Source organism: Carettochelys insculpta, chromosome 8, assembly GCF_033958435.1.
Source record: "Carettochelys insculpta isolate YL-2023 chromosome 8, ASM3395843v1, whole genome shotgun sequence".
NCBI classification, from domain to species: Eukaryota; Metazoa; Chordata; order Testudines; family Carettochelyidae; genus Carettochelys; species Carettochelys insculpta.
Genome location: NC_134144.1, coordinates 66,277,766 through 66,301,034, shown reverse-complemented (window position 1 = coordinate 66,301,034; position 23,269 = coordinate 66,277,766). Strand labels below are relative to the sequence as shown.

General features: G+C 42.9%; 2 protein-coding genes across 5 annotated transcripts in view; one reads left to right on the top strand and one right to left on the bottom strand.

Annotated features, from left to right (window-relative positions):
• Window positions 1-19,648, bottom strand: part of HSPBAP1 (HSPB1 associated protein 1) — a 57,236-nt gene extending 37,588 nt beyond the window's left edge. Inside the window, exon 1 of one of the 4 annotated variants that reach the window (XM_075001059.1) lies at window positions 19,491-19,648. In XM_075001059.1, coding sequence (XP_074857160.1) covers window positions 19,491-19,527 — 37 coding nt within the window. In that variant the 5' untranslated portion in view covers window positions 19,528-19,648. Of the gene's footprint in view, window positions 1-7,551; window positions 7,609-19,057; window positions 19,164-19,490 lie in introns of those variants that run through there. The other 3 variants (XM_075001063.1, XM_075001061.1, XM_075001060.1) reach the window with 3 other exon arrangements.
• Window positions 19,649-19,825: 177 nt separating this feature from the next.
• SLC49A4 (solute carrier family 49 member 4) overlaps window positions 19,826-23,269 on the top strand; it is a 103,681-nt gene continuing 100,237 nt past the window's right edge. The window contains exon 1 of the mRNA XM_075001064.1: window positions 19,826-20,678. Within this exon, the coding sequence (XP_074857165.1) occupies window positions 20,324-20,678 (355 nt within the window). The 5' untranslated portion in view covers window positions 19,826-20,323. The remainder of the gene's footprint in view (window positions 20,679-23,269) is intronic.

Sequence of the window (23,269 nt, the reverse complement as noted above, 5' to 3'; positions counted from 1 at the left end):
TACTAATAACTCCCTCAATGATGGTTGATTTTTTTTCCGCACTATATACTTGTAATATTTGTTTAATGAAAATTCTGTGCTAGTCCAGAGAGGCCATTCCTTATCCTAAATTAGAATACAAAACATTGGTAAATATTTAATTTTTTAGTTCCCTAATGTAGCCTAATGGCTTAGAATTATTCTGACAATTAAGAGCTTTGTGATTAATGTTCAAAGATTAGAGAATACAAATTTTATGACTAACACTGCTTCTATGCAGGTCTCCCTCTGAAAAGCAAGGCCTACCATCAAAGATGGCACGTAGAGTGCCTAATGCACCTGATTTTAGCCAATGAATTAAACATTCCTTCCAGTGCAATCATAACAGCAAATATCTCAAAAGATACAGACCTATTTTAAACTATTTTTGCCTACATGCCAATTGTGCCAATCCAAAACCTATGGTAACCCCAAATTCCAATTTAGTCTTTAGTTCTGGAGAGATTTAGATGTTCCACTGAAACTGTCAAGCTGTAACACTGGCAACCTTGGATAAACTCAGCAGTTTTACAACTTCCCTTTAGAGGTATGTTGAGAAAGAAAGCTTCTTTAAAAATAAAAAAAAAATAGCTTCACAGTGCTGGGGCAAGCGGATTAAATCTCTGAATCATAAAAGCTATAAATTCACCATTCTAACCTCTGTTAAAAGTAAATTCATGTCCATGCTGCACAATACCTAAGCAGATCATAAAAGCTGCGTCTACACTACAGAGTTCTGTCAACAGAAGCCAATGTCAACAGATATTTCCCAACAGAACCTCTGTCTACAGAACACGTCCATACCCAATACAGGCTCTCCCTGTAGACACCCTCTGTTGACAGAACACAGCCAGACTGCTCAGCCCTCTGTCAAAAGAGCAGCCAACAGGAAGCTCTGCAAACAGGGCTGCACGGTGAACTGGAAGCCCTCTGTCGACAGAGGGCCCCATGGAGCATTTGCACTGTTTTTTTTGTTGACAGAATCTGTCTAGAGAGGCACTATGCCGCGTACAGTCAAGACAGAACTGCCGCGAAAACTGCTGTGTTCTGTCGACAGATTCTCAACAGAACACAGCTGTAGTGCGGACGCTCCCTAGTTTTTTCGACTGAAGGACTCTATCGACAGAACTCTAGTGTAGATCCAGCTAAAGTGATCCCTTACTCCCTGCACCAGCTTCACCTATCACCTCTTCAAATGCGGGAGAGGTGGGCTCTGCAAAGCCGCTAGTTCTCTCAGGTGTTTGGGAAAAGGTGGAGTCTTGGTTCTACACCCCTTATCCCTCCAGTAAATAGGCAGAATAGCTGTGCCAGAATGCCAGAAGACACACCCTGCATCAGCTATACTCCTAACCTAGTGAATTCCCTACTCAAAGTGGCAAGGAAACTGGGAACTTAACTATGATTGTAAAAATGAGTCTTCTTACTAGGCTGCTCCTGGGGCAGCATGCCATGCTGGCCTTCACTCTGGGTTCATGGCAGTGCCAGAAAGAGCTTGTTATGAATTAATTAATATTTTCACTGACATAGTGCCTGGAAGTCCCAATCAAACTAATTATGCTAATCTCTAATATCCCAAATACTGTACCCAGATATATGAAGATGATTCCTCCCCCCAGAACGTTATGTATCTAGGTATAAAACAAGAGGCAACCAGTGGTGTGGATAACGCACGACTGGGGAAGCATAAATTAACAGTGAGAAAAGTCTGATTTCTGTAATGAGCAAGAAATTCAACATACCTACTGCATAACCATTCAGAAAGTGTTTGTAGGTTAAGTTTCAAAGCAGGGTCCTGAGGAGGGATACTAGAGAGTTTTACAAAGGGCAACTCCTATTTACAAAATGTGGCCCAAGAGAAAGCACAAAGATGCCTAATGGAAAACTTGACCCATAGGTAATAAAGGCAGGTACTGTGTTATTGCATTTCCCATGGAACAAAAAGTAAAAATATCCCATTAGAGACACTGGTACTGAATAATTAACAATAACTGCATAAATGATAAAAAAGTACATTTGTAAAATTTTGTTGGAGAAGAGAAAAGATCAGCAAACACCAAGTCCCTGGACCTGGGGGACATTACCATTGTGAAATGAAATGGATATGACTGATGAAAGAGAAAAGTTACATTAAAGATATGGTTTCCAGTGTAAATTTCGACTTCAAAGAATACAGCATCTCTGCAGGATCATGAGCATTAATCAAATACCAGGTTTCTATACTCAAAATTATACTGCTGTTCGTAAAGACAAGCAAATCACAAATGCACAGTGAGCTTAATCTTGCAAGTTGCAGAGCACATTGGCCCTAGGTGAGCAAAGTGCTTAAACACGTGAATAGTTCCACTGACACCAGTAGGACTGCTTATTTGCTTAAAGTTAAAATGTACTTAAGTGCTCTGCTGGGCTAGGGCCAGCGTACTCAGCATTTTGTACAATTAAGCCTTACATAAAAGCTTCTTTCCCTCTTACGTTATGCTTCATATGAAGACTCCATTCAATTTCTTTAGCTGTCTCTAGATATCATGGCATCATTTATTTTAGAAAATCCAAAAAACTTTGGGCTTACTAAGTGCATTGCAGAAGGGAATGGGATTTTGTTTCAAACCATGTAGAAGCAAAGAACTGCCACAGGCTCAGTTTAGACATCCAAGAGAACAATTTTCATTGAAGAAAATTCTTCAACATACCCAGCAGTTTTTATATCAATAAACGTTTGGAAAACTGGATATTCTAGATTTCTATATTCCCACATGCTATGAAAAGCCTAATTTTGTCTGGAAAGAAACTTGTGTTAGTTAAAGGATGAAAAGAATCCAGAACGTATTTACTTAAATCAAGGCAACTTAAATCAACAGGTGGAATATCTTGAAAATCTTAATCTTTAATTTGTACACTAGTTTCTAAATAAAGGTGCATTATCTTTAGTTGATATGACTATTAAAGCATGCTGATTTAAAACTAAATAGAGCCTTTTCACTAGAGTAGATAGCAAAAAAGATATACTAATCAGGGTAAACTAATTATATACATTTAGTTAAGCAAGTATACAGCCTAACATTAGGTTTTATTAATTGTACATTTTTGGTATGTTAGAAAATTAATAATAGATTGTTTATTTACTGGACAATTAACTTTTTGCTCATGATGGATGTTAAGTTACATTAAGATGGTAACAAATTTAATTAAACTCAAAAACCAGTCAGAACCATAAATGTTATGGATACATTAACTTATCTTATCAAAACGCATTTTACATTTACAAATAAATTCTTTATTAAACAGAGAGATTAATTTATGTCAGAGAATTGAACTGATTACTTCAGGTCAGCCCGGCAAAAGTTTCAAATATGCTTAAGTAAAAGTGATAGGAGTTTAAATTCCTATTCAGCTAAGTCTCCTGAAAATGATACATTCTCTTAAGTTGCTTAGGGTGACCTACTGTAGCATATTTATATATCTTAACCTCAAAAGTCAGACATATTCCCTCAATGCTTTCTAAATACAGAAAGTCAGCATATTTATTTCTATTTACATATATAAAGAGATTATAATACATTTAGGCCTTACCATATTTTGTATTAAAATTTAGATTTAACTTTAATCAGATTTTTAAAATGAAAAAATAAATTTTAATACAAACCCAATTTAAATAAAAAAATCAGATGTTTTTCTTCAAAAATTGACTGATTTTTATTCATCTGGGCAAAAAAGAATATGTTCATTCTCTTCTTATGGAAGAATTTAGACCAGTGGTTCTCAAACTTTGGTATTGGTGACTCTTTTCAAACAGCAAAGCCTCCAAGTCCAACCCCCGCCTTCCCCAGTTATTAATTAAAAATACTTTTATATTTAAGATTATTATAAATGCTGGAGATAAAGTAGAGTTTGAAGGTGGGGGCTGACAGCTTGTGACCCCCTTCATAACAACCTCATGATCCCCTCCAAAAAGAAGTAAGCAAGCTTTTGTATAATAGCAAACACAAGTTATACCCTCATAGAGGTACTAAGGCTAGAATCTTTAAAGGTGACTAAGGGAGTCTGGTTCCTAAATCTCCTAACTGCCTTAAGCGCTTATGAAAATTTCAGCATGTAAACAATTCTAAGAATAAACCAAGGGTCTCTCTGTTAATTAAGTTTTAGGGCCCTACCAAATTCACACCCACAAAAAACATGAACTCTGGTCTTTTGCATGTTTTCTACCCTATGTTGATTTCTCAAACTGGGGGCTGGGGTGGGTGGGGTGTGTGTGTGTGTGTCCGTCTTTCCTCCATCCCCACAAGGTTATTTTAGGAGGCTTGTTGTATTGCCATCCTTACTTCTGCAGTGCCTTTGGAGTTGGATGGAGGGCAGTGGCTGTTGGCTGAGCGCTCAGCTCTGAAAGTAGTGCTCTGCTAGTAACAATGAAGAAGGGCAGCAACAGGAGACAATGGCACCCTTATTTCTACACAGCTGCCTTCACAGCTGGGTTGCTGGAGCATGGCCACAGCTGACTGAGGGCCAAGCTCTGCAGGGAGCAGTGTAGGAGGACAACACTGAAGCATGCCATCCTTCTTTCTGTGCTGCTGCTGATGGCACCTCTGCCTTCAGAGCTGGGCTCCCAGTGAGCAGCTGCAGTCTTCCAGCTGCTCAGATCTGAAGCAAGGCTACCAGTACCAACATGCACCCATACAATAACTTGTAGATCCTACCTTTCCCACAACTCCTTTTTGGGTCACAGCCCCTACAATTACAAAACTGTGAAATAATGAAATTTACCACTTTAAATACCTCATGACCCTGAAATTGACTGCAAATTTGGAAGGGCCCTAAATAACAAGCTCTCCTCTTTTAAGCAGGGCAAAACTCAACAACATGACGTTGTGGAGAGAGAGAGAGGTAGTGAAGTCCTCTCCTTCAGCCTCACACTCTCCACTGCATTACACTTAAGCATATGGAGGTTTCCCGGAGACCATATGCCTTGCCATATGTTCTCCCTTACACCAGGAGGAAGCAGCTCTGGGTTTCCAGGCAGTAGGTTAATACACATGGAAAAAGCAAATTCAGGGAAAAAAATCTGGGAGCATGACAGCAGATACTGGTGCAGTCACAAGCAAGCTGGTTATCTAGTGTGATTAACAGATTGCTGCACAGCATGTTTTTGCTGTGACACTAGATCAAAGATAAAGGGCAAAGCTCAGATACTACTGGAGGGACATAGAATTTTGAGAGGAGAGACTATTTAAAATATTGTACCACCCTACACTGCTAATTTCTGATGCAATTCACTGAGATACAGAGCAGAATTCGACTTCCATGATTGTGCAGCTGTGCAGTTCTATATTATATATATATATATATACACACACACACACACACACACCCCTGTCAGCTTTTCAAACACACAGTAAAATAAAATTACTGCTCATCAGGCTAAGTTTACCCCCTGCCCCCACTCCCCAACACAGCTGTTCTTCTGCCTGGCCAGATTTTGAAAAGCTAGAGAAAGCTTGCACTGTTTCATTTCTAAGAGTATAAATCTAGAGCAACAAACAATTTTGGCAGAGTCCTTTATTGCAGAGGGTTTTTTTTCCCAGTTGTATTTTAATGTGGAAATATGAGGTATACTGTACAGTTTGAGATCCTCAGCTGTTGGGATATACTGCAAAAGCTTGTCTCTTTGTAGAGACTTCCTCCAATGGGATGAGAGGGGTCATTAGCCATCCGTTGATTTTGCGCCTTTCTAAACTGATTTGCACATACACCTCATAATTTAGCAAGGTGCATTTTTAAAAAAGTATATGAATACTCTCTTCCAGTAAGCTTGGGACTTAAGCCATACGGAGGTTGTGCTTATGCTAAGCAAAAAACAGGGACTAAATAAAAATTATTCAAATGTCTGCTCATGCGCATGCCAATTTGCCCAGCAGTTGGAAGATTTCCCCACTAACAGCTAACCACAGGGTTGGCCTGGGTGCTCTTGGACTGGCGTCAACATGACACCCAATATAGTGCCCTGCCCACCTCCCTCAGTTCATCCTTACCACCAGTGATGGTACGTGAATCTTCTCCTTGTTCATCTCCTGCTTTGCAAGCTGACAACTGCTTCTTCCAGTCACCCATGGGCACAGGATTGGTTTCTATTCATTAACTTGTTACTTAGCTGATTTCCAAAGGGCCTGGATAGACACTATTCTCAGGTTTGCAAACCAGAGCACCTCACTCTGCCTTTCTTATTAGTTGTTTTTTTCCCAGCAACAAGAACCTCCACTAGGTGGGTATCTGAGTTGAGGGCCCTTGCGTTTGAGCCTTCTTATATAACTTTTATAAGGATATAGTGCAGCTCCACCTACATCCATCTTTTTTGCTAAAGGTGGGCTCCAGTTTCCACATGATTTGAGACATCTTTAACAGTGTTTTATCCCAAACTGAACTCTAGTACTAGAGAGCAGAGTCTCTACTCTCTTGCTGTGCATAGAGCACTGGCCTTTTATATCGACAGAAAAAGGTAATTTGGGAAGTCGCCTCAATTATTCATGGCAGCTGCCAATAAAATGAAGGGCCAGACTGTTTTCCCTCAGCGCATCTCTTCATAGATAGCATCCAGTACATGAAAACATTATGGCCTTGCAAACATAACTATGCTCTACCAGGTCCCAGGCTTCCTCTGTAATATTTCTTGTCCAGATTCCCACCCATGAGACCGGCAGGGCTGTGACATGGCCCTTGACAGATATGTTTGCTGTGCATTAGCCAATCACAGAGCAGTCTAGGGAAGATGCAGCCTTTGGGTGGGCAGTGCTCCAATCAATGAAAATCTCTAAAATGCACATAAACAAGCACTCAAAGAAGAAAAACAGTAACTCACCTTTTGCAACCGTTATTCTTCAAAATGTATTCTTCACGTACACTCCAATACCCACCTTCCCTCCCTTCTGTTAGGGTAACCGGCAAGAAGGAACTGAGAGTGGAGCTTGGCAGGGCTGTATATTGCATGCCACATCCGCACCACTCCAGAAGGCATGCAGGCCAATCCTACAGCTAGCTGGTGGGGAAAAAGTCTTCTGGCTACTGTGCACATGTCCATAAAACCTGACTGGAACTGGCATAACAACATCTCAAAGAACAACAGTTATGAAAAGTAAGTTTTTTTGCTTGGAGGGGCAGCCATGTTAGGGTGTATCTTCACAAAACAAAAAAAAGCAGTCTTGTAACACCTTTAAGAATAAATAAGATTGTTAGTCTAAAGTGCTACAGGACTTTTGTTTGTTTTGTTTTTTTTCCTTTTCACAATTCCTCTAGTTTCTCTTGTGATGTCAAAAATCAAACTTCTCCAGTCACATGAACATATTTTATTGCAAAATTTCAAAATATAAAAGGAAAGGTAATTTTAAAATCTGCCCTGATGAGGTGCTAATGATTCTTTACTTCAGCTTTATAAACACTATATATAATTTATACAATCTCCTATATACTTTAGGGAGTTTGTATAATCAAGAATTCCTCCTAAATGGTATGAGCTAGGACCATCAAATTCTGTATACAGCTTCCTCTTACCGTAACTTAAAGGAATAAGTACTTGATTGTGCCAGGAAAACAGGATGTGCCTGGAATGGAATTGCTCCTCAAACAAGATAGAAGAGACAGAATCACCAAATTAAGTACGGTCCTCAAAACCGACGTAACTGAGCAAATATTGAAAGAGCCAGGAAGAGACGATGAATCTGGAACAGGATTATCATCAACAAACTTTACAGAAAAGGGATAAAATGGAGACATTTAGAGAAGTGCTCTGGTTTTGGCACAGCTAAACCAATCTTCAAGGTTTGAAAACCCAGGAAAAAAAAATATTATTGAAAACCAAATGACTATAGACCTCCTTTGTTAAAACACAGCAAAGGATAAGAGTTTATAGGCATGAAAAGTATAAGAGAGGTAGCTGTGTTAGACTGTATCTTCAAAAATAAGAAGTCCTACGGCACCTTATAGACTAACAGATAAGCTTTCACGGCAAAAGACCCGCTTCGTCAGATGAAGTGGGTCTTTGCCGACGAAAGCTTATGCTCCAAAATATCTGTTAGTCTACAAGGTGCCACAGTACTTCTCATTGTTTTCTTAGGCATGAAATAAAACCAAACACTTAGTGGAATTCCCATTTTAAAAAAATTACTAAAAACTCCAAAACATTAATCCCCTCTAAAGAAATCTGAAATAAAAATTAACTTCCTAAAAAGGTCACTATTTTTAAAAAATACAATCATTTAAATAAAGCATGTACATTTTCCTTTTATTTAAAAAATATAAAAAATAAAAATGAGTCAAGGATGGCGCAATATTGGGAAAACCAGATTGTTATATTTATAACTGTAAACATGTTTTTGGTATACATCTTTCTCTGCCTGTGACTGATTGGCTAAAATAATGTATGACAGAACAGATCCACCTATGCCTATTAGTCAAGACAGCCAGAAATACAGCTCCACGCTCTGGGTGTTGCCAGCCTCTGATTGCCAGAAGCGGAATCACTACCTATTCTGGCACTGATCATTATCAGAAGACAAGATACTGAGCTGGAGGGACCATTGGTCTCACCCAGTCTGGTCATTTTTATGATATAGAGATAGTATATGAAAGTGGAATACTAAGGGATTTCAGTAGGTTTTATATTAAGAATGTCTTAATTTGATTTTCTGTACATGTCAGTTTGAATTTGCGACACTATTAGTATGAACAGAAAAAGCCAGATGAAGGGAAAGAAAGCACTTCAGGTTCCACTGAGCATCTTTGCAAGGTCCTGCTCCTCCTGTGCTGAAAGAGAAAGAGAAGAGAATTTTTCCCATAACCCAAGATGACAGTAGACGATAGTTATCTTAAGGGACAATGGATGGGAATGCTGCGTGTCAGGAAAGGGTCACACACCAACTACATCTCTCAAGGTTTTTTTTCTAAATAGCCACTGAACAGCAAATAAAGGGAAGAGCAAATGTAATAGGAAGTTCTGCTATTCTTCCCTAGTAAACACCTAGTCCCTTGGCTACCTAGCACCAAGAGAGTACTGACATGCATAATATAAATCCCTCAATTTCAGTTACAGCCAATATGTCCTCAGCTTTCTTTGCACTATTGCTTTCTGAATAGGAACAGAGACACCTTCTCTATTCAGTAACAAAGCAGCCTATACATAGCAAATAAGCACTTCTTTAATTAACCAAAATAAAACTTCTTATATAATTTTGTCCAAGAAGAGAGAGTGGGTGGGGGTTTGTTTTCTAGCAAAAGAAAAAAAGGCCTCTTAGAAACAAAAATGGCTCACGCCTGAAGCTTCAGAAAATAGTCTTGTTTAGGTAACCTATATGATTTGGTAAAATCACAGAACAGAGAACTAATTGTGACAGAGCAACAATTTTTGCAATATGTTTGAGAGATTTTATTTTACGTATTATTACGGGCAAAGAATTATGAGTAATTCAAAGGGGAAGGGGTCCACAGCTTCCAGGAACTAAGAATATCAGGAAGTGATCAGGTAAATTCACTTTGGTATCCTGACACAGAAACCGTGCAGCCGAACACCGTGCTCAAAATAGCAAGTGTTTGGCTGCATGGTTCATTTGAGTGCAGGATTTCATTCCTCGTATGACGATGGTTACCGGGAAGTTTGAAATAAGCACTTATTTTGAATTCTGGTGCAGCGTAGCCTACACCCAGTACAAAACAAGACACCTCAAAGTAAGTTACGCAATTTGCACAATGCAACTTGCATAACTTATTTCAAGCTAGGGATACAGTGCAGCCTTACCCCTGGTGAAGACACACACGTGTATCTACCTGCCAAGGGGAAAGGTCTCTGGTGTAGCCCTCTTCATGCCACTTAGTAATTAGTAGGCAAAGTAGAACACTCATTTTTCAAAAATTTCACCTAGGTCAAATTATTTCATTTCTCTAATGAATTCACAGACAACACCATGACACATACAATATGTTAGGAAAGCTATCTAATCCAGGTAGTGATTATTAGTCAGTAAATCCTGGCATAAAGTAGAAAGTAAAACTTCCTGAATATTCAAGTCATATCACTTAATATTTGTGTTACATTAAATATTACACAAAAAAACAGACTTGTTTCTGTCACGTGAAAATAGGATGAAAGATCAGTTTTGAAAAGGCAAAATTAGATTAATGATGTTTTATTCCATTTAAATACTTTTTTTTTTCCCTGGTGCATGTCAGTTGTTGTAAATGAATGTGGTTTGATTTTTCGCTTTGTTAATGTAGACCTGCAAGCTGTGGATAAGTTCTTTTTGTTCAAAAGTACAAGTCACTCCTCAAATTTGTATTCTTTACCTCTAAGCAGATGTAATCCTACAATACTGCGGTCATGTGCGCAAAGTTAACCATATTCTTGTATACTTGTAAGATCAAGCCCTTTGTGACAGCAAAAAACTGAAAACACAATTGACGTAAGATATGCAACCTGCTGCTTTTAACAAGAAGAGTTCCTTTCCTCTAATATCGCTGGTTTACGTTCAGTTTTACTTAAGCTCTTTCCTAATTGTCAAATTTTGTACTGATTTATATCCTGTACAAACTGCCTATGTAAATCACGGCACAATTTGTCCTTTGATAAGTAAAAGGTATACAAAGGAAACAAAATGCCAATCACACATCTTGGACATACACCCATTCCTCGTTTAATGAGTACTTTACTTATGAGTACTCGCTAAAACGAGGTACATATATACCTACCTTTATTCATTATATGAGTAAACTTCCCCCACTGATATCAGCGGGGTCCCTGGGGGGGCGGGGGGAAACAAGCAGCCGTGCGGCTGGCTCAGCTCCAGCTGTGGGGTCCCTGGTTGGGGACAGAGAGATCCGCAGCTGGAGCCTTCTCACTCCCTTCCCTCAGACATGCAGCTGTCTGACAGCCCTTCAGCTCAGGAAAGAGAGGGAGAAGGCTCCTAGCCGGAGTCCCTCCCCTGAAATAGCGAGAATGTGAAACTGACCAGCTATGAGTTTAACAGTTTCCGGGCCAGCAAGCCATGGGGAAACTGGAACCAGCCTGCCCCTGGTTCTGAGCTCCTGCCACTCTGGGAGCCAGGAAACTGACCAGCCCTGGTGGTTCCTGGCTCCACTCCCCTTGCAGGAAAATTCAAGCTATGCAGGGGTTGCAGGAACAACCCCTGGGTAACTCCAGGGTTTACTGTATTAGACCCCCCATCCTCAGCCTTAGAGCCCCCGAGCAACCCAAGGCTTATACCCCCCCAGCAGCCCCAAACTGTCCCCAGCTTTACACTCCCCCCAGCAGCCCCAAACCGAGCCCAGCATTAGACTCTCCCTGCAGCCCCAAACTTCCCCCAGTCTTAGACCCCCTCTCCCCACCGCACCTCTCAACAGCCCCAGCCTTAGATGCGTCTCCTCCTACCACAACCTCTTCACCAGGGCAGCTAGGCTTGGTGGCTCCCCCAGCCCTCCTTTTCCCAGCAATTAACTCAAATGTTAAGGTTTCAGCACCCAGGCACAACGTAATTGCTATTCCTAGTGACAGAGATAGCTGCCATCTCCAGCAGTTATCACTATTGATAGATATCTGTCTGAGGCAGCAGTGGTAAGAAGCTGAAAATGGCTTCTTTAACAGACACATGCAGCTGGAAACTGCCCAGCTGGCGACCTTTAACAAATCTAATGGGACCCATGTTTGGGTCCCGATCCATAGGTTGGAAATCCTTGCTCTGCATACATACACTACTATTTCTGGTGCCAAACTATTCAAATACATCAGAAGAGTACCTAAACTCAACTGGTTTATGTCAAGTTACAAGCCCTTGGAACAAACTGGAGACTTTTACATGTATTTTAATGGGAATTTAGTGTGGCTCTTATGAGTTTTTGCCTACCAGCAGAAATCTGGGAACCAACTGTGCTCACATAGTGAGGGATGAGTGTACTATGCTACCACTCATGGAGAATGGAGATGCATGTTCCCTTTGAGGAGAGGAAACATTGAGTCTTCGGTTGCCCAACTGCAATCTGATTTAAAAAAAAAAAGGCATAAAAGTATCAGCAAACTAATTCTATCAGGCCCAACAAATGATGCATCTAATCTGTCCTACTTTTTTCCTTTGCACAAGTAATGTATAGAAGCCAACCAAAACTTATACTATGTCAAGTTTCAACTCAAATTCAATTACTGCAATGAATTATATCACCTAGTAGACATTTTTGTATTGTTTGGAATGACACTTTATTGCAGTTACAATCCAAAATAACAGTCTAATAACTGAAAAGCCAGTCATCTTTACAAGAGCTGTTTTAATATATGACAATGGATCCAGATTCTAATACTGTGGGGAAGGTGGAAAGGATAGTGATGATTTCTAACAAATCACTTTCCAGTCCCTTTGTGCCTCCAGAGAAAGATCAGTTCCCAATTTCAGATTTAAAATTTATTCTGAATACTGTGCAGGAGTTGGGAATGAAGAGCTTAACACAGCCAGGAGCCTGCAAAAAAAGTGGGCTTTATCAAAGTTGTTCAGCAGCTAAATGTATACTAATTAGTCTACATTAATGTAGTAAATTACAAGAATTCATTAGTGAACAGTAGTTATCTCCTGACAATGTACCCTGCTGTTTGAATAATGGAGCTTAATTGAGAGGTTTGAGAATTATTTTCTAAAGGAAGGAGAACAAGTCCTATTGAAAATATTTGTGGAATAAGCCTCATTACACAGTTTTACTTGCAAGTGTGCAAGAATTTATTATAGTAACTTGTTATAAATTAAAAAATGAAGAGTTAAAGGACACCCCCTGATATTTTAAATACAGTACACTGGAAGTGCCATTCCATTCAAGTCAACTGATTTCCATTTCCCTACGTGCTTGACAATCAGGGGAGGATACTCAAGGACGGGAAGAAAAGCCCCTCAAAACCAAAAGTAAATATAATAGTCTGGGTAGGGTCTTATACATAAACATCTTCTCAAGTACACCCAACAAAGTAAGTTTTATTTTTTAAATAATTACAATAATTTGCATGCGGTTACACTGGCCTGCAAATAACAAAAACTACAAACTTCACGTTGATAGGAGGCACTTAAATATATATTGCTAAGATTTTAGGACAGCGAATGAATATTTAAACACGACTTCTCTGAACACCAAAGCGTATTAGTGACTAAACTGACACGCATCTCTGCCACTTGCGGAGGAATAGCAGAAAAGAGGAAATTAAAGCAGCCTACTAACAGTGCTCTCCAAATAGCATCCTTGAAGAATCCTGTTAATAGCAAAGGGCACAATCTGCCTACAACTTATGCTCAAAGCCTGATGATATACATCAGGTTACCTAGAGTTCGTTTTTCTTTCCCTGAAAAGTGTTTCAAGTCATTAACTGAGAAGCCTGCAAGCTGCACTTTCAGGGCTGCAAAGAGACTGCAACTCTAGACTTTATATGGGGCACAATTCCATTCGATTTAAAGGATGACAGTATTCAACAGATTTTTTTTTGTTAACCTTTGTATTTTTCTGTTTACTGTCCTTAGCCGAGTTATGGAAAACAGAATGTTTCGAGGATCTGCAGTATTCACAGGGCAAATGAATATCTGTTTAGTTGTAGAGGAAAAAAAGAGGATGGTCTCTGATCAAAAATCTCCAACATGACATAGGGTGTGTGTGGGGCTGGGGAAGTGGGGGTTGGGGGCTAACAAACCTCTGTCCCTTTATCACAAACTACACTCACTCACACTGCTGCTAGAGTAATTTAGCAGCAAAGATGTAACGAAGTGCTTTGGCAGCACTTGTGTACCACATTCATGACCCCTATCTACTTCGTTCATAGTTCAAAGACTAATGCTATGACAACAGAATAAAAACTATGAATTCACAAGTTAGGATACGTAAACATTCGTTTTTCAAACCAACCAACACCAGCCCACAAAAACCCATCCCACCACATGCTCTGACCACACCATACACACAAAACGTTCTCTGTTTTTTGCCTTGGTAGTGGTCAGTTTTAATAAAGATGCACTCATATTTGTAGCCAGTGAGGACCTCACAGATGTTCCCCCGGCTGAGGCCCATGAGGCTGCAGGGCTGCCAACAGGGCTCTGTGCCCCAGCTGGCTCCTTGCCACACAGCTGGTGGAGTTCCCCCGTCCAGGGTCTCTACTGTTTCGGGGCTGCCGGTGGGCATCTGCACCACAGTTGGCTCCCAAACACAGCGCTGCTGGGGTTCCTGCCTCCTCCTCCCCCCGACCTCCTCTGATGCCAGCTTGTCCAGCAACATCCATTGTTCTGGCCAGACGATAGAGTTTCAGTCTATAGCAGTGCTCTTATACTAGATTGCACAATCTCTAGGATAGAGCTGTAATATAGTGATGTCCCAGTCCTTGTAAAGCACCTCACATTGAGGCACTGATCTTGGTTGAAACCTCTACGCACTACTGAATATATACAGTACATAAGTGAGCCAGGCCTGAATTTGGATCATGACTTAGTTTTGCTGCCACTTCATGTGAAAGTTCATATCTAATTTATTCTCTGCTGTTATCCATGTGTCTCTCCTATTACATAATTGCATGCAAGTTATATTTTCCCAAGTGAATTAGCTTAAATTTGCTAGACAATTTCATTTTCTTATTTCTTTTCCTTGTAGTCTTCTTCACTTTGCCCTGGTACTTGCAACTCCTACAGAGGCTGAATCTCTAGTCCAACAACATCTGTGGTCTGCCCTCTTCTAGGAACCTGTGGGTGTCCTATGGTCGGAGCACTCAGGGGGAAAAAAATGGTTCAGCAAGATCTTGAACATTGCCAGAACAGAGCCCCAGTGGCCTGGAGCCTGTTGGCTGAGCTTGGAGCCTGGTAGAGGGCTGGCAACCAGACGACTGGTGGCCTGAAGCAGAGCCTGGCAGGGGGGCCATAAGTAGGGGGGCCAGTGGCTAGGATCCCAGCAGCACTCCCCCTCTAGGAGGAATCATGGTGGTTGGCAGTAGAGGGGCTGGTGTTGGTCCCAAAACCAAGGAGTTTGCCAGACCAGGGGAGGCCAGTAAGGTTCCAATGGTGCCAGACCTGGAAGGTCCAACCTGTAGTTTAGGTTCCAATCCTGCAGTCAGATCTGCATGGCTGTGCCCACTGTCTTTCATGGGACTCCATAAGGATCCATCTGCACAGATCTAATTGCAGAATCAGGGGTTAAACAATGTGAACATCATTAACATGCTGCTTCGTACATCATCAATAAAATGTATTAGTGAGATAAATAACGTTGAATCTAACAAGTCATTCTGGTGCACCCCACTACACAACTTATCACCATTCAACGTACCACCATTTACCAAGATAACTTCCACTGTTTAAAAACAGCAAGAAGTCCTGGGGCACCTTATAGACTGACATAATTTGGACCATAAACTTTCATGGGCAAAGATCTGCTTCGTCAGATCCATGAGTGGGGCTTGAGGGAGGGGGTGGTTCAGAGGAGGATTTGAAGAGGGAGTCTCAGTCAACAGGAAGGCCAGAGCTAACAAGGTCTTTTCAGTCACGGACGATGTGGCCCATTATCAGCAGTTGATGTGGAGTTGTGAACATCAAGAGGGGAGAAATTGTTTTTGTAATGGGCCAACCACTCCCAGTCTCTGTTCAATCCTTGGTTGATGGAGTCAAATTTGCAAGTGAATTGCAGCTCTGAAATTTCTCTTTGCAGTTTATTTTTGAAGGTTTTTTTTGTTGTTGTAGGACTGCTACTTTTAAATCTGTTACTGAGTGTCCAGGGAGATTGAAGTGTTCTCCTACAAACTGGACAGTCTCTATGTAGAAGAATAAATGGCTATAAATCAGACATCAGGAATGGTAACATACAAAAACCTGTAGGAGAACACTTCAATCTCCCTGGACACTCAGTAACATTTAAAAGTAGCAGTCCTACAACAAAAAAACTTCAGAAATAAACTGCAAAGAGAAATTTCAGAGTTGCAATTCACTTGCAAATTTGACTCCATCAACCAAGGATTGAACAGAGACTGGAAGCGGTTGGCCCATTACAAAAACAGTTTCTCTGCTCCTGATGATCACACCTACCACATTAGCTACTGATAATGGGCCACATCCCCCCCTTGAGGGAACCGACTTGATTTCTCCCCTCTTGATGTTCACAACTCCACATTAACTACTGATAATGGGCCACATCCTCCATGACTGAATAGATCTTGTCAACTCTGGCCCTCCCCTTGACTGAGGTGCCCTCTTTAAATACTCCTTTGAAATCCCTACCCCCCAACTCATGCATCTGATGAAGCAGGTCTTTGCCCACAAAAGCTTATGCTCCAAAATATCTGGTAGTCTTTAAGGTGCCACAGGACTTCTTGTTGTTTTTGAAGATACAGACTAACTTGGCTACCTCTCTGATATTTCCAGTGTTTGTGACAGAATCCCTGCACAAGCAAATCTGAAATAAATAATTCTTCAGAGATATTGAAGAACTATGTAGCATAATTATGAAACTACCTTGGTGAAGGAAGTGGAAGACAGGAGAGCCCTCAGGAAGATCCATGCCCGTGATACCAGAGCGACATCTGCCTACTGCTGCTCACAGTGCGGAAAGGACTGCCACTCCCAGATTGCATTGCACAGCCACAGAAGACGCTGCTCGAAATCAGTCCAACTGGGGCGCAAACCCATGATCCCTTGGGATCGAAGGATACCTACTACTACTATGTAGCATAAGCCATTAATTTTATTATGACAACTGCATGTGGTAAACAATTTGTTCACCGTCAATACCTATGGAATAATAGACTGATTCAATTTATTCAAACAATAATAGTTTCTAATGATCTTAGCTAGTGTGACAGATGACTACATTCATCTGAGCATTTTTTAAACATCTAGATTAGGATTGTCAATTAATGTACGTTAATGCCTATGATTAACACAGGGCAGCACTAAAGAAGGTGGATGGTGGCGAGGGGGACTGGGATGGGGCCCTGCTGGGCAGCCCCACAGCTGTTCCTGCTGGTGGTTGCCTGAGCCCAAGATAAGCCTTCTTACCATAGGCCTTCATGCTGGACAAGTGAGGGGGCAGCAGGTATTGGGGGTGGGTGTGTTTGCCCCTGCATGTCTCTGCATGGGGGTTTTTGTCTGTGCACATCTCTGCATGGAGCTGTAGGTTGGCGGGGGTGCTTGAGCACATGTCTCTGTGTGGGGGAGTGGTGCATCTGTGCTCAGTGCTTTGAGCATCAACCTGGTAAACCCAGGGCTGTGAGCTCGAGCCCTGAGGTGGCTACTTAGGGATCTGGGACAAACAGATTTAAAAAAGAAAAAAAATCTGTCAGGGATTGTCATAGGTACTGCTGTGAGTGCAGGTGACCAGACTCAATGACCTCTGAAGGTCCCTTCCAGTTCTATGAGATACACCTATCTCCATTTATTAGACCTATATTAGGTAGGGTGCACATGCATCTCTGTGTGGGGTCATAGGTGGGCACTATGTGCCTCTCCCTGCGGGGCTAGAGGTGAAGGCTTGAGAACAACTTGCAAGTAGTGGAGGCACTGAGAGTCACTGAACCAATCTGCAAATCTTCGAAGAAACCACTTCAAGCCTACACCCCCAATACTTTTAATCCCAGCACCCTCAGGTCTAGCTAAGAGTACCTCTCTTCATGGGATGTGTGTGTGCATGGGGGTGTAGTGTGTATGTAGGTAGGATGTGGCTGTCAGTATGGAGTGTAGTTGGGAGGTTTTGTGAGTTTATGGGATGTGTGTCTCTATATGAGGAATGTAGGTGGCGTGCGTGCATGTAATTGGTAAATCTCTGTATTGGGGTGCAATTAAAACGTGTCTGTTTATGGATGTACAGCTGCGTCTCTCTGCCTTTGTAAGGGGCATGTTGCGAGTGTAACTGGGGTGGGGGTATGGAGGGCCCTGCGCCTGAGTCATATCTAACAGACACCAGCAGAAAACAGACCTCTTTCCCACCTCTGTGTTTTCTAAAAAAGTAACAAGTGGATGACCTGTCATTACACCTCACTATCTCTTATAGCATCTGAAACTAAATTTAATCCTGGATCTTGCAACTAGATCTGTGTATACAGATCAGAAAAAGGACTCATTTAAATCAGGGAGAAGTGATGCCAGGTCACAGAGACTTATGGAGCATTCGTATAATGAAGTTACTTGTACTAGTGAAATAGCTATGCCCACTGAAGACATTCCTTTAACGTTTAAGTGTGTTTTAGGCACGAGAACGTGGGTCATTCTTTGGGGAAACAGAGTCCGAGTGGGGGATATGAACAAGTAGGGAGAAGACGCAAGGTGCCAGCACAGACACAGAGAATCATAGAATACTAGGACTGGAAGGGACCTCGAGAGGCCATTGAGTCCAGCCCCCTGCCCCAATGGCAGGACCAAGTACTGTCTAAACCATTCCTGATAGACATCTATCTAACCTGTTCTTAAATTTCTCCAACAATGGAAATTCCACAAACTCCCTTGGCAATTTATTCCACTGTTTGACCACCCTGACAGTTAGAAACTTTTTCCAAATGTCCAACCTAAATCTCCCTTGCTGCAGTTTAAGTCCATTGCCTCTTGTTCTGTCCTCAGGAGGCCAAAGAGAACAAGTTTTCTCCCTCTTCCTTATGACATCCTTTTAGATATCTGAAAACTGCTATCCTGTCCCCCCTCAATCTTCTCTTTTCCAAACTAAACAAGCCCAGTTCTTTCAGCCTTTCTTCACAGGTCACATTCTCTAAACCTTTAATCATTCTTGTTGCTCTTTTCTGGACCTTCTCTAATTTCTCCACATCTTTCTTGAACTGTGGTGCCCAGAACGGGACACGATACTCCAGCTGAGGCCTAAACAGTGCAGAGTAGGAATTTACAGAAGAAATATTCAAGGTATGAGTAAAGAGACAGAACATAAGATTTAACCTATAACTTGTACCTCTGAAAAACAGCAAGTTGAAAGACAATTTTTTAAAAGAATACAAGGAATTTAAACCTTAACCAGGAAATACAAACTGGATACTGTACTTCCACAGGCAAATTAATGTTGTTATGAAAACTTTTACCTTCTGTGCTTCCTGACCTTACAGCTTTAAACTCACATCCTGAATATGCGTCAGGCCACTGCGCTCCGAACCTCCTCCTCTCTTCTTTGATTTTAGACAGGGGAAGAAAAAGCGACTGGCCGGCTGGAAAGGACTCGTCCGTGGCACGGGACAGGCCGAGCCTGGGCTGCGAATGTAGCTCCCCAGGGCAGGAGGCGGCACCAGCAGCGTCAGGAGCGGGGGTGCGGGGCAGGGCGAGACCTGTCTACACCACAGCTTCCCCTGCGGGCGCGGAGGCGCCCTGAATCGGCGCCCACAGGTAACGGGGCGGCCGGGCGTGGTGAGGAGGCTGCAGCCCATCTGGGCACTTCACACGGGGCCGGACAGAACGGGGCTACAGAGCGCCACCCCCTTCCCGGCGGGAGACCCACGTCAGCTGGCCGGGGCCACCTACCACGCAGCGGCGGGTCCCAGGCCGCGGCCTCTGCCATGCTCCCGTCGGGCGCCGCCGAAGCGCAGCCACAGGCTCCCGAAAAGGGCGAGAGCGCGAAGCAGGCCCGGGTCAGGCTTGGTCCGTCACCGGCAGCCCCGCCCCCTGCCGTCAGGGGAGAGCCGCTGAGGCTCACGTGGGTTTGTTTGGGCGCCGCCGAGGAGGCGGGCCGCGCTGATTGGTCGGGCTGGGGCAGCCGCAGCGCGGCTGTGAGCACTGGGTAGCTGGGGTGAGCCCCAGCTGAGGGAGCGCGGCCGGGGCTGGCCCTTGGGAGGGGGCGGGGCGCTCTGGCTGAGGGACTGGTTCTCCCCCAGGAGTGACTGTCGGGGAGGGGGGCTGAGGTAGTGGCCTTCCCGCGGGAGTGAGGGGGGACGTTGACTAAGGGAGAGCCCCTATCCCCGGAAGTGGCGAGGGGGAGCGCTGAGGTGATGTCCCCGCTCCCCAGGGAGTGGCGGGCCCCCTGCCGTGACGGGGGGAGCTCTGGCGGTGGGCTGGCCGCCTTGCCCCACAGAGTGGCCTTTGAGGGGTGGGTCAGTTGAGGGAGCCCCTCCCCCAGGAAGTGGCCGTTGCGGGGGCTCCGGTTGAGGAAGTCGGGGAGTGAAGGAAGCGGGGGGGAGGCGGCAGGGCAGAGCAGGGCCGGGCCGGGTTCTCGGCTCGCGCATGCGGCTGCGCAGGGCCGCTGTGATTGTGGGTCTGGCCTGGCACCGCTGCCCGGCTCCCTGCGCTGCCCGGCCGGCTGCTGCTGACCCCAGCCCACCCTGGCCGCCCGGAGGCAGCTCCCTCGCCGCTCCCCGCAGATGGGTCTAGGCTGGAGCAGCGCGGAGGAGAGGGAGTCCCTGCTGCCGCCGCAGCCCCGCGTGGCAGCCGGGGATCCTCTTGTTCCTCCGTTTCGGCGGGGCCATATCCCTGTGGCGGCGGTGCCCCGGCTGGCCCCGGCGCCGGGCCGGGTGTACGGGCGGCGCTGGTTCGTGCTGCTGCTCTTCTCGCTGCTGGGTTTCGCGCAGGGCCTGCTGTGGAACAGCTGGGGCCCCATCCAGAACTCGGCCCGCGTGGCCTTCGGCTTCTCCAGCTGGGACATCGCGCTGCTCGTCTTGTGGGGCCCCATTGGCTTCCTGCCCTGCTTCGCCTTCATGTGGCTCATGGACAAGAGGGGTAAGTGCGAGGGGTCAGGGTGGGGCCTTTGGGGGCTTGGAGCTGTGGTGGGGTGGGCGGCAAGGGGTTGCCATGATAAACGCATGGCCCTAGGAAAGCCTTTGTGTGGGGCATGAGTCTGGTATAAAACCCTGGGGCACTGGTGGGGCAAAGGGACTCCTGTGGCATTGGTTGGGATGCACGGCTAAGGGTCTGTATAGGCATTGGATCTCAAGGAGCTGTGGCTCCCTGCAAGGAGTTCTCTGAAGATCTGTGTTCTCCTTACTTCTCCCCATTTGTCTTTTTAATGCTCCCTGCTCACCACAAAGCCCATCACCACCTCTTTCCTCTTCTCAGATCTTCTTTCTCCCTTTTGTTATTCCCTTTTCTGTCTAGGGTCACCTGAGGACTCTGACCTACTTTTTTGTAACAAAGAGGAAGCCGTGCTAGTCTATACACTATCAAAACAAAAAGCAGTCAAGCAGCACTTTAAAAAAAGACTAGCAAAATGGTTTATTAGGTGAGCTTTCGTAGGACAGTCCCACTTCTTCAGACCATATGGTCTTGACTGCTTTTTCTTTCTACTTTTTTGTGTTTGTTGTTTTCCATTTGTTTGAGTTTCATTTTTGGATTGCTGTGGTTTGGAACTGAGCCATATGTTAAGATTTCTGTGTTCGCATAACTATATAATACTACTACTATTACCTACCTATTTATTAAGTGATTTTCATGTTTAGATCTCATAACTACCCCTTCCCATTTCAACTGAGAGGTCTATTAAGATAATTGGAATGAGGTAATCTCTTTAAAACAATAAAATGAATAATACTTTAAATACACAATTGAGGCAAATGCATAACAAAAGTCATTCACTACAGAGATGTTTACAAACTATCTTAATATCTTTGAAAATAAAGGGGGTTAGGGAATTTCCCACCTCAAATCTCAAGACTTGTAGATAATGCTTTTGAGAAGGTTTAGTTTCTCTAAGGTATCCTTTTGAAGTATTTGGTAGTAGAATGGTCTCAAAGACTAACCCATATGAAGGTTTCAGACAAAGGTTCATGTTGGGTATTAGGATTTGAATAGGAAAATTTTATGACACATTTGGGGACAATTGTAGTATATTGAAAATCTTTAGATTCATTTTCTTAAAAATGGACTAGATTTCAAACTGGTGGTATTCTTTTAACCATCCTTTGAGGAAAAGATGAAAAAACTATTTCTCAAAGTTGTGAGTTCAGATTATAGCCTTTTTGGGAATTGTCGTCTTACCTCTATTTAAAGTGGTACACGTAGCATGTAAAAAGTCTGATATTTACAGGCAGCTTATGCATGGCTTCTTAGGAACGTGAGTACTCCCGCTGGAGTGAACTGAGATTATTCATGGATAATATTGAGCATTTGCATTTTTGTAGGGTCGGGGATTTTGTCTCTTATTTCATTTATTTATTCTAGGAATTAACTGCCTGTTTTGTGGAGGAAAGGCATAACCACAATAAAGCAATTTGGAAAAATGTACCTGTGGTAAAATACTAATTGATTTCATTAGATTTGGAGATGTATTTGGGGGGAAAAAATCTATTCTAGTGGTACCCAGACCAATACCACTATAGTCTTCCCCCAGTTTAGAGTCCTAAATTTATAAATAGTCTCTCTAGACTGCTGTTTTGTTTTTGGTATAATGTTAATTGTTCTGTAATTAAAACACATTGAAATTTTGTTTGCTATTTAGTCTTCTACAAGTAAAGAATGCTGTTTATTCCAAATGCAATACATTCCTATTCAATTTGCATGTGAAGAATTTGGATGGGCAGCATCAGCACATGCATTCCAGAATGTGCTTATCTGAGAATGGAGTGAATGGTGTATCTTATTTGTATAGTAGTCAACCTTGCAGAACCGGCGCTGAAAAACACAGATATTGCTGCACACAATTAAAAAGTTACTTTTTCAGAACATGCGGCTGCAACAAGAAACATCTACTAGAGAAAACATAGCAAGTTTATTTTGAACATAATGCAGGCCTATGCCTTTTAGGTTTCCTGACATATTCAGACAAACTCTTGAATCTCTGCAGTCAGCAAGTGGTTAGCATTCCATCTATTATTTTGATTAAAGTTGATGAACTGGAGAATCCTTCTTGGATATTAAATGCGCGTCTACTGTGGTCCTGACTACAAACCTCAACACATTTGGTTCATGATGGGGCATCAGGAGTAACATATTCAATAAATAAGTTCATTGTGGCTTTCTCATGAGAGGTAGTGTACACATCCTCTGCTACTACTTAATTCTAGCCAAATGGACGTGCCTCATTTTCAGAATTAGCTAATAACTCAAGAGTTCAAAAAGTTGCCATTGTATGTATCACCAATCAGAGAATCTTCCTGAAATGCTATGCCTTTTGAAGCATGATGAGAAATAACATCCAACATTCTGTTCAGCATTGCCATTAATATTTGGTTTTGGATCCCATGCTGCATTTCACATTACAGACAGTGGCAGTAGTGAATTTTATGGTCTGCGCTTTTTTCGTGTTCAGGAAGATTTATATGTAGGTTAAGTCATTTATGTTGAAGCTGGAGAATACACTTCATTTGTTGCCAGTG